This window comes from Glycine soja, chromosome 6 (genome assembly GCF_004193775.1).
Source record: "Glycine soja cultivar W05 chromosome 6, ASM419377v2, whole genome shotgun sequence".
Taxonomy (NCBI): Eukaryota; Viridiplantae; Streptophyta; class Magnoliopsida; order Fabales; family Fabaceae; genus Glycine; species Glycine soja.
Window position 1 is genome coordinate 10,582,965 of NC_041007.1, and position 12,180 is coordinate 10,595,144.

The 12,180-nt window shown below is 30.6% G+C and overlaps 1 protein-coding gene across 1 annotated transcript; it reads right to left on the reverse strand.

Moving 5' to 3' along the window:
* Window positions 1-1,481: 1,481 nt before the first annotated feature.
* LOC114415544 lies at window positions 1,482-6,576 on the reverse strand. Its single transcript, XM_028380299.1, has 4 exons — window positions 6,310-6,576; window positions 3,524-4,018; window positions 2,429-2,575; window positions 1,482-1,919 (listed from the first exon to the last, which is right to left on the reverse strand). Exons 1-4 carry the CDS (start codon window positions 6,412-6,414, stop codon window positions 1,830-1,832), a joined length of 837 nt encoding a protein of 278 aa, XP_028236100.1. The 5' UTR covers window positions 6,415-6,576; the 3' UTR covers window positions 1,482-1,829.
* Between the last annotated feature and the right edge of the window lie 5,604 nt (window positions 6,577-12,180).

The following is a 12,180-nucleotide window of genomic DNA, read 5'->3' on the forward strand; positions in this document are numbered from 1 at the left end:
AGCAAATGATCCACCAGTCTACGTTATAGTACATCTTACTTTTAGCCCACCATATGCTAAGGTAATTCACTTTTCACGTATCACACACCTTATATTTATGTTTTTTTTATTAAAAAAATAACATTATTTTTTCCCACAAGTTTGTGCAAAATGAAATTGTAATTCGACACATACACGAAGTCTTTGATGCCATAGGTGCTTCCAAATGAAAAAAGAAGCAGCATAAAGAACAAGAATTCAAAAAACAAAAAACTCAATGACTATTCCCATATTAGAGAATTCTAAGGCTCGTAGACTCAAACCACAATCACACACCAAATTTCCATTTGCATTCATAGATTAAAAATCATTCAAGGATGGCGTAATCCTAGAAATTTAGGTTTAAACTAAGAGAAACAAATTGTATTGAAATTTCAAAAATTAAATGTGTTATGGAGATATTTTGGGCCTTGCCATGTGGCCTTTCCAGTCGTCTATCATTATATAAGACATTTCATGCTTACATGTATACATCTAAGTCTCATTATTCACTTCTTATATTTATTGACTTGATGGATGGAGTGTTTATACAGGTGTATGCAGGTCTTGTTTATCGAAAATCTTAATTGTCATTTGCCAGAGCCGCATAAATCCTTCACGGCATTCTGATCCTTCCCAACAAAATATAAAATTTTCCATGGAACATCGTCTAACTTCAAGTGTTTAGTTTAGCTAAACATTTTCAAAATGAAAAAAAAGTACATAAAAAAGGAAAAGATAAGAAATGACTCCATAAAAAAGAAAAATTGCCAAAGGATTGGAGGAGAGGAAGGCAGGAAGCCAAAGCCACAGAATGAATGCATTTATACTCAGCAGAAAAATGCAGAGGGTGCTCAATGCCCTGATTCCCACCACTGGGCACTTAAAATGAACTACAAAAAGAAACGTTTTGCAAATTGCAAGGCACTATCCTAGCATGTAATGATTGACTGGGTTAGGGTGGGAGCAACTTCTAAAGGGCATCCCCACCCAGTGGTTGTGATGTGTTTTGTTTTACCAAGCAATTGCAATTGTGACCTTTCACTAAATTTCAACTTTCACTTATCTCCTTAACTTTAATGTTCTAGTCTCATTCTTGATCACTCCGATAATCAAATGAAGGCAAGATAAAAGATACTTGACCCATTGCCACACTTTTATCACGTTATCTCCACCAAGTGCCATTCATCATTGCTCCACCATTTTCAAACATAACCAAAAGCACCAATCTTTGTTACTTATATTTCTCCTAGAAGTGCTTCTGGATAAGCTTATCAAAATGGGTCCTTAGTTAAGCGCCTCTTCCTCCAGTGTTGTGCCACTACTAGACCAAAACGTTTTGCGTAAAACTAATTAACTTAGAGCCAAAGCCAAAAACGTTTCAAGACAAAAGCAATTGTGAAAAAGTGTTAAAATGAAAGTTTAAGTTAGAGAACACAAAAATGAATAGAAAAATAAATAACTAAATTAAAACTAAAATTGACATTACAGAACGAAATTATTGATGTTACCTTGTCATCTCATCATATATGAACATAGTACAACCCTTTTTTTTTTCTTTCCATTATTCAACAAAACTATTTACATATCTGGAAGGTTATTTCCGTCTATAGAGACGTTAATACAATAGATAAGAGATGAACTAGCCTAAGAAGTTTGAGGCCTGGTTTATTCAGCAAATATCTGCTCAAACAAACAGAGACTCCCCACATAAGTTCTAATCACATATTACTGCTGAGTTTTTCCATATAGCTTGATCAGATATAGCTACTCAACTCTATTTTCTTCCTACTAAATCAGTTTTAAGTCATTCATTCCCTCTTGACATCAGATTCTTCAGTCCTTGCAAATCTTCCACGGATTCTTGGCTGACTGTCAGCAAGTGCCTTCCTGCAAGCATACTGAAAAACAAAGCATATCATCAGCTGAGTTTGGAATTTGTTTAGGCTGAAAATAGCATCAATAAAACTTGGTTGCATATGAAAATTACTGTTGATGCCATACTTAACAACTAAAATGCTTTTCAAGGGATTATGCATTATTAGTGAAGCTGCTTTTCACTGCATTAATATTGTAAAACAAGAGCAATGGATGATGTCACATTCCGAAGCTTTAAGAGTGGAGGTAATGAATGATGAACATTTATAAAATAGACTAATCATCCATGACATATACACAACCTTAAAAGGAATTGAAGAAAACAAATTCTAGAAACCCTTGAGAACAGAAGGCAAAGATAAATGTCATGTTCTAAGTAGAAAGCATTAACAAAATAATATCCATTGCTCCATGATTAGAGATAGCAGTGCAAAACATTCAAGAGATATGTTATGCATTCCGTAGAATTTTTCAAGGCTTTCGATTTGTGTGAAACTCTCACATGTTAAAGGGATGGTAAACCTGTAATTACCTTGATTTTCCTCCCAAAATTCCTCTTTGTCTTCTTATTCCTGTATCTGGAGAGCTTTTGGAAGCGTTCCTCACTGGTGCAGTTGCTGATAAGAAGGGGCCTCTCAAGGGGTGATTGGACGATGTTCATGTTACCATTACCAAGAGTCTGTCACAAAAACAGTATCAATAATCCAGTATAGTTTTGAGTAAATCTCAAGATTTTGGTTGAAACTATAGGAATAAAAAACTGGGAAGTATTTTAAAGCAGAAATTGTTTTTGATTCCACACAAGGAAGCATAATTTGCTGGATTAAGTATCCCATTTCTGGATGTAAAAGGGAGGGGGTGCTTGAAAAGACATGGCTTCAGATAAGGGTGAATTAAGTAACAGATATTTAATTACACTGCAGGTTCATTAAAGGAGCAGCATTTCCAGTATATCAAGAAACAAGTTAATCATATGTTTACATGAAACGTGACAAAAGGAATCATTCTCTTAAGAAGAATTTGGTGTATTCGGAACTTTTGATTTCTGATAACAAGCAGATTTCAAATTTTGAGACATTTAAACTAACAGATTTTGACAAGAGCAATATCTTTAATACATTAGGTATTATAAGAAAAGACTGCCAAATTTGTTATTTCTAATTAAGCAATCAGGTTCAGGTCATCTCATCATTCCTGTCTTTTTCATCTTCATACTCCTTAAATCTTGAGAATTAACAGAATATCAGATGATACTTGGTAGAGGTGAATCTTTGTTCTTAACTGAGTTCAAAAGGTAGTGAATTCTCTCTATATTGAGGTGGACAAAGATTCTGACAGAGTCCAATACTTATTATCAATTTTATTCCTTGGTATGGTAGTTATCATTGCTATCAAATTTTAAGCTATCGCACTAAACAAGTCAAGGAAAGAAGCTGAATTCTGAAAACATCAACACTTCTAACTTCAAGACAAAGTTGCTCCCACTTCTGTGGTGTAGTAAAAAAGATGACCTTTACACATCCTTAAGCTGTTACCTTCAATAGACACTGTTAAATTTTACAGTGATTTGATTAAATTTATTAAAAAGCAGGAAACACAACGTATATACAAAGAGGTTAAGTCAAACCTTTATATCTCCTTCACTAAATGATCTCCGCATGCCATAATCTGCATTGAAATCTATTGCAGAGATATCAATGAAAGCAGGCTTCATTGCAGCTCCACGCATCCAGTCCATTGAGCTCAAACTTCCTGAGCTGACACTCTTTGCTAATTGCATGTCAGTAAATGGCTTGTTTTCTTGAATTGTGTTCTCATCAATGTTCAGAAAAGGAACCTTGATTTCCAGAATCTCAGAGAATGGTGACTCTATTGCTGCCTTTTCTAAGAGATCCTTTTCACATTCATAGAACACCTCACTCAGAAACTGATCATTTTGAAGAATATCAATATCAGTGGACTTTAGTCCCTGTGACGAGACATCTTCCCCACAAGACATCATTGAGATGGCCGCTGACATGTCCATGATTGGCTCTTCAATAATAGGTTCAGGAGCTTTGAACAGATCTCCCTCAGCTGCCAAATCATACTCTGACATGGCAGAAGACTGAACAAGGTCATCCTGCATTAAAGACATGGGGAAATAACCGGAAAGGTAATTAACAGATGTAATACAGCTATAGAAATGAAATTAACTTTAATTGTAGAGCCCAATGAAGATAAAAGTAAAGAATGTATGGCCCGAATTCAACAACTAGTAAGTGAAAACAGAATGTTAGCTTTAGAACCAAAAACAGAAAAGATGTTGAATAGCACTCCGCACAATCAATTAACTATTACAGGCAAATATGAAATAATCTTATTGTACCAAAAGTAATAATTGTAATGAAACAAATAAAGGAACAGACACATCACAATATGTCAACAACACTTTCAATTTTTAGTCTATAATCTATATCCAGTAGTCAATTGTTGTGAGCATGTAACGCTTGTTTCCAATTGGTTATCATGTTTAACTTACTAGTGTCAAGAAGTTGCTCTAAGATGATATTCCTGACATCAATGATGCCAATTGCCAAAAGTTTTCATGATGATATTTGCAAGATTCCATCAAGTAAAGTGATTCTTAAAGCAACTGACACATTATAAATTTCTTAGAATGGCAAAAGATTCCAATTGCATATCATGGTCATCCAACCAAAACACGGTTTATGGATGGGATTATCCTCGACTTTTTTAGAAAACGAAAAAACAAAAAAAGAGAGAGAGAATCAATCTGAGATAGTGAGGTGACAGAAAAAGCTATATATGTCAGTAAGAGACTTGATCAAGGGATTAAGAGAGTTTCAAGCACAATCTAAGAAATATGTAAGATTGTCCAGCTTAGGAAATTGACTCGAGTACTTATTATCAGAATAGTACATATTGCAGGTTAGATGATAAAGAGATAACAAAAGAAAATGACTTTCTTTTCTTTAATTTCAGTACAAATCAAATTCCATATACTGTAGAAAAGACCATATGTCCATATTCATGCTACAAAGCAGAAGCCTTGCTGTAAACGATAGGTGCCAATACATATTCAGTTGAACCTTCATGATTCACATACAAAGGTCTGCATAGATTCAGGTTGGAATTCAATAGATGGTTTCAAATTCAAAGCCCATGCTTCAACCCAAAACCTGACTTTGAAAGAAAATCTGGGTCTTAACACCACAGTGAAACTAGCACCACAGTCCATAATACCCATCATGATTATAACTCAACTGGAGAATATGGATCACTATTTTCCTTCACGTGATTAAAGGAAGCCAGTTGAAAGCAAATAATTGAAGAACAAATATTCACACATCAAAATATCCAAAGCAGAAAAGGTTCGAATCCTATCTTTGTCAATTATTTAAGGCTCTGCTGCAAGCAATATCATTATAAATCCCTATGCTTATGATGGATGCCATTACTTTGAAAAAAACCACAAGGTGGGTTAGTCAAGGTGCACCTTCCCTGATTACAAGGCACTATCACCTCAAACTTTGTTTGAAATTTCAGTGACCAAAACAGCAAAACACACCTCATGAAAACAACCTACTTCAACCACTTATTTAAATGTAACAGGAGCAGAAATAGAAGTAACCTTTCTAGAATTATATTTAGTGCCCGACAAATACCATGAGGAAATGATTAAGTTGAGCATTAACAAACCCCATTCCTTTACCCTTTTTCCTTATTATAAAGAAGAAAAGCGAATAAAAAGTCCTTTTTTCTCTTTAATCTCCCTCTTCAGTGCGGCGCAAAAAGACAAACTCCACCCAGAGTTCACACTAGAAACTTGAAACAATAGGAAGAAAGATTATACATGACGGAACTATCACAAAGAAAACACTTCCTTTTTATACCCCTTTTTTGTTTCCTTTTCTCATACTTTTTTCAGATCCAGCGTATGAATCCAATTACAGTTGTTTCCACTTGTGGGATTAATTAGAGGGAAAAAAATCATAAAGAAGAGAAGAAGCAAAACTCAAATGAATAAACACATATTAAGTTTGAAAATGGTTGGTTATCAGTTTTTCTTCTTCAGCTTGGTATCATCAATCAGGCAAAGACCACCAAATAATCAACTAAAAGAGGAAGAAATTTTCAAAATATCTGAAATGCGTGAAACAAATATTTACGTGCAAATTAAGGCATCAACACATGAAAAACTAAGTTTAATTCCATAATAAAAAACAACCCATTTTTGTTAGCCCCATTTACTCCAAAGAAATGAATAGGGACCATTCAGAGTAAGGAACAAATAGCGAGGAAAGAAAGCTTGGAAATTTATTCGATATAAGTAGAAAATGTAGATAAACAGAGCAAAAACAGAGGAGGGAGCAGAGACAGTAGGATAACAAGAGAGGAATAGAAAGATACCATTGAAGCATTGGACTTCTGGGTTTTGCAGTACTCCTCAAGCTGATGAAGGCCGTGAGAGACGTTGTGCAAATATGGGAAGAAAAGACCAGTCTCTGCATACATTTCTCCAAAACAAAACCTAATTTGGATGAAGATTTGTTCCACTGGAAACAGGGTAAAAGTAGAGCAAGAGAAACAGAGTGGTTAGTTTGAGTAGAGAGAGGGGGGTTTGAGCTTTGATGATTTTATTTATTTAGGACAAAGCAATAAAGTATTTATATGAAGAGAAATGGGAAGTAAATACGGCAATAATTATGGTATAGTTGCAGGACTTTGGAAATATATGATGTGAGAAGAAAGTATATTAAATAAAGACAAAGAAGGAAAAGGACAGAACCATTTTTATAATGCAATGTCCCCAATCATGTTTCTTGTCATGCCCTTTTTAAAAGAAAAAATGGAAAAGGGCATTGTTTTTGATGAATATATAAATATAAAATATTTTATGGTATTATCATAATTGCGAATCGCAGAGGAAGGTGAGTTGCACCAAGCCAATGGCAGAGAAGTGTGAACATAATGGTGATGGTGGAGGAGATGGTGGGGGCTGAACTGTGAACTTAACAGTTATCATCACTCATATAAGTCAGGGCAACAACAGTGGGGCAGTGTAGCCGTCGCCACACATCCATCCCAACGCGCTCTGACGGCGCTTGTCACAAACACGGGACATATACTTTCTTTGAAGCCTGTTTTTAACATGTGATTAATTTTTAAGACAAAGTAAATTTAGGCCACACAATTATATGTTCAACTCAAAATTTAATATCACCCGACTAATTTATAACATCCCATGACTTTTCCAAAAAAATTACATGATTTATGTGTTTTAGTGTTTGCTATTTATCAAATTTGATAGTTAGGGTTTATTTTTTCTCAATAATTTTCGAGACAAACATATCAAATCATGTAAATAATGTAAAATAAAAAGTTCAAATATCATATTTATATCAACTGGTGTAATACTTGACAAAATAATAATATTCACTAATTATGATTTTTGAAAATAATAATTATAATTTAATTGAAATGTGAAAATGTAAATAGCAAGAATATAAATAAACAAAAAAATGTGTTTGACATCTTTATGAACACCTTGAATGCAATAAAAATTGACAAAACAACAAGAAATAAAAAAGTTTAGATTGATTTCACTAAAACATATACTCATGCAAATAAAGGTTAATTCTCTAGTTCAAAGTCCAATTACTATCATTAATTCACAAAAATACTTAAATCTTAATTCCTCAAAAGAATCTAAATCTTTTATCCAATCTATCAATCTCTTAATTAATCTAACCAAGGGACTTGCTTCGAGAATAATAGTTAAAAGATGACTAACAAGTCTTATTCTATCCCTAAACACAAAAGTCATTAGGTGTTTATCTTCATTTATATGTTCACAAGCATTTCTTGATGTCAATTTAAATCAGAACATCAAACAAAAGGTGATCAAGCCAAAACAAACATTAATGTATAGAAGATAACACTTAATAATGAATAATAAACATAAATTAATAGTCAAAATGTAAACATAAGGATGACTTCAACTATATCAATCTCAAAATAGATAAAACTAACTACATAACTACAAGGAAAAAAATATAGATGAAAAATATTATAAGAAATGGTAAGGAAGTGATGGAGGGCAAGGGTGAGCTACTCAGCTGCAACCCTAGATAGTTCTCGCGACTAAATTTGTTTTCTATTCACATTTTGAGAGCTTAAATAGGGTCAAATGTGTTCCATTGTCCTTTTTTTACAAATGTTTGTACGCTTAGCTCGACATGTCACGCTAAGTGTGCATGCAAAAGTAGCACTGGATTGAGTGATTGTGCGTTGAACTTGACATGTTTGACCCATTAAGTCTTAAAAAATTTCTTTAAAAGAGTCTTGAATTGGATGTCAACACTAGTTCTCTTCTTTCTTCATTTATTGCTACAACAAAATAAACTAAAATTAGATGAAAAATCAAACATTTAAACTATGTTAAAGCTATTATGGTTCATTCAAAACTTAATAATAAACAAACTCAAACAAGCTTAAATGTATTCAAATATTAAACATAATTGGCTACGAGATGGTCATTAAAATAGCGTTCTTATGGTAATTATTATTTTTTTTCATTTTCACATGAAAAAACTTTCCCATTTATATGTTGTTCGATAAAATATTTCAGATAATTTTTTTTTTATTATCAGAAAGACTCATTTGGTTGTTTGACAAAAAAATTTTTTAGTATTTTTTAACGTTTCTTGAAACGCTACTTGAAATAATATTTTTTAAAGCGTTAGATTTTAATTTTTTTATATTTTTTTCAATTTTATCATCAATATATTTATTAATTTTATCTAATCCTTATAATTTAATAAATTAATTTTATAACTTTTATATAGTTAAATTTTGTTTTTGTTATGTTAGTGAAAAAAAATTAACCCACCATTTTTTTCCCTCTCCTTTCCCCTCAACCCTTAAAATCTTTTCCAACCACCAAATCATTTTTTTGCTGTACCAGGGCAAAAATTACAAATACGAATATAATAAAATTTTATACCATTATGTAAACCTATAGTTACCAAATCAGATTATATATCTCTAAGAAACTAATCCTATTTTTTTTATTCCATCTCCACTAAAATGTAAATAGCTCTTTAAAATTTTGTCTTTTATTTTTTTTAAAAAAATTCATAGGTTGTGCCTGTACAATAATAGAACACTGTAGATGGATATTTACCTCTCAAAATAATTAAAATATTAAATAAATATTTTAAATAATTTAAAATTAGATAACATTCTGACGATGGGAATGACAATCCTATGCATTTTTTTTCTTTTTTAAATGGTGTATAAATTTAGACCCATACTACATTTAAAAAAACTCAACTTAGTAGTAGTATCTAAATACTGCAATAAAAACAAAAGGCAAAATCTGTTTTTTTTTTTTATACAGCAAAAGCGGTATATAGACTGAGTTTTGTTTCTTATTTGGTCCCTATAAATCCAAATAGCCATAGGTAATATAATGTCCATAAATCGAAAAAGCAATATAGTGCCTACATTATATATTATTTACTTTTCTATCAATGATGACGATTTCAATATAATATTTACATTCAACATTGTACATGTATTTAATGTTTATTATTTCTTTCCAATTTAGTGTTTGTTACCCATTACATTTTAGAATAGGGTTAATTATCTTTTCATCCCTAATTTTTTACAATTTTTTTAAGTTCCTAAATAGAACTTTTGGTTTCTATAATCATTTTAGTTCTCACAGACAAAATAATATTGTTAATTGATAATATCACAAGTTGATAAAATATGTTGGTAACTCAATGATTTATTATGTTATTAAGGAATTCAATGAGATAGTCGTGGGTAAATTTTTTTAATATAATTTATAAAAGAAATTACATGTAATTTTTCTATTAAATATTTTAATGATGCCGTATGTTATTGAACTGTTAAAGTGATTGTGACACCATCAATTAATTTGTTACTCATCAATTAGCTTGTTACTCCATATTAAAGATTAAAGTTATTAACAAAAAGAAAAGTATAAGAACAAAAGATACTAAAAAAAATTGTTTAGATATAAAAATGAATTTTGCAAAGCATAATTTTATAAAAATTTTAAACGTTAACAAATAGTAAGTAAATATTCAAAGCAATATACTGTCTATTAATTATATTAAAATTAAATCATATAAAAATTTTATAAACTCAAACTTATTGATAAAATATTCAATATAATAGTTAGTAAATAAAATTTAACACATATAAAAATTATTCAAAGCATAAATTTATCAATTATTATTATACACAATTACACACGTAGTATATTTTGTAGAAAAATTTAATATGATATATTTAAACTGATAAAAAAATTCTCACTCATAAAAAATGATGAAATTCAATTTATATAATAATTAATAAATTTTCTTTTATTCTCTCTCTTTCTAAATAACTAAGGGCTAAATTATGTATCAAAAGGGCCTTACCTAGTCATTTCCTTATCCCAAACCGAAGTATCCAATCTCTTTTTTATGCTTTAATTATTATTATTACTTTCAATAGGAAACCATCGACGTCAATAAAATATTATGGAAAAAATTTGGCAATTAGTTGCCGAAAAATCGCCTAAAATATGCTTATGCAATTTTGGAGATAAGATTTGTTAATTAAATAAATAAAAATCTTTTGAGAATGGTGGGCGAGGATTCCAAGCTAAACCATCTCAATGGCGATAGGAGAAATGACAGAAAACATTTCATTCAAAACATAGAAAATGGAAGAAAACACCCAAAAGTAGAAATGACTGAAAATATTTCACTCAAAACATGGAAAATTGAAGAGAACACCTAAAACATAATTAATTTTCCAAAATTATACTGATAAGAGATATACTGTTTTACCAAGCTAGACCTTACTCGGGTGTGGTTTTTTATATTTAATTTTTTATTAGTTAATATTGTTTGTTGTTAGTTTTTGTTAGAATGATTTTTTTATTATAATGTTTTTTTAGAATGTTAGTAGGTGTTGCCTAAAAAAATTGTTAGTGAGTGATTCTAATATACAGCATTTAGTACTGACGGATCCATACATTTTTTCTAGTGCAAAAAACATATAATATTTTCATAGAAAAAAAATATTACAAATTTTTACAAAATACACATAGGCTAAAAAAAATCTAAAACACCTATGTTATTATAAACTATAATGACTCTTTATACATTTTCATATTTTAAAAATATTGTACTATTTTTTATTGTGAATAGTAGGTTAACAAAATAGATAGGTCCACTTGTTCCCATTCTTTTGGGTTAAAATTTTTTAAGTTCAATTCAACTTTATGTCAGGTTGTTGGGCCATTAAGTCAATTTAAAAATTAATAAAAAAAAAGTTAAAAATTGATTATATGTAAAAAAAATTAAAATTCAAGGATAACAAATTATTTATTATGTATTTATTCCACGTAATAAGTATTGATAAAATTATTTAAATTATATTTAATGAGTATTCAAAATAATAATATTATTTAGGGTTCTCAGTTTTTGTGAACACTTATTTTATCTGGAGACTTGTGTTCAATATTCAATCTGAATTTGTACTTTAAATTTGAATTTAGCTTAATTAGAAGTGACTGAAGCAACATGGCCTAACTCTTGCCGAGTTTCAGAGTGTGTTTGTATACCTGTTAATCCACGTTCGACGGGGCAAAAAGGGCAACGCATGTATACTGAAGTTTTTGGATGAACGCTGGTTGCATTAATTTGAACACCTATGCAAACACGCTCTCGGTCTAAGGCTTGTTTGAATTATTCGTAAGAGAGAGAAAAAAGTAAAATGTGTTAGGTTTCTTTCATATGCTACAATCAATTTATGCATTTAGCTTTTATAGAAATAGAAATTCCTTTCATTTAATTTCTCTAAAATGTATAAGTTGATTTTAATTAATGAGATAAGTTTAATATATATTTTATCTTTTTATATTCTTCTTTTAAAAATGTTTGTGAAGAATTTTATTAAATTTTAGTAGTTGCTTAGAGTCCTTTTAAGATGCCTAATGGGATCAACTGGTTTCTACTTGTTAGAAACAGCAAACGGTTACTTGGTTACTAATATCTTCACGGGGTTGATTTGATTAAAATTAATTAAACTCTAATGTTCAATCAATGACTTTGTTATAAAATATAACAAGAGGGTTATTAGCCTCCCGAAAAGTCTTGTAAAAAAAAAAGGCTCCCCAAAAATAAATTAATTAAACAAGCAATTTGTAACCTAGATAGTTATCGCACTGGGCAAATTAATTAAGCTATCTTCTGA

What these genes read in the sequence shown, in the direction of transcription:
- LOC114415544 (XM_028380299.1), bottom strand. Translation starts at nt 6,414, where the DNA reads ATGTATGCAGAGACTGGTCTTTTCTTCCCATATTTGCACAACGTCTCT. An exon ending in TTAGTGAAGGAGATATAAAG is followed by an intron (nt 2,576 to 3,523) that starts GTTTGACTTAAC and finishes TTTTTGTGACAG; the next exon opens with ACTCTTGGTAATGGTAACAT. An exon ending in ATTTTGGGAGGAAAATCAAG is followed by an intron (nt 1,920 to 2,428) that starts GTAATTACAGGT and finishes TTTGTTTTTCAG; the next exon opens with TATGCTTGCAGGAAGGCACT.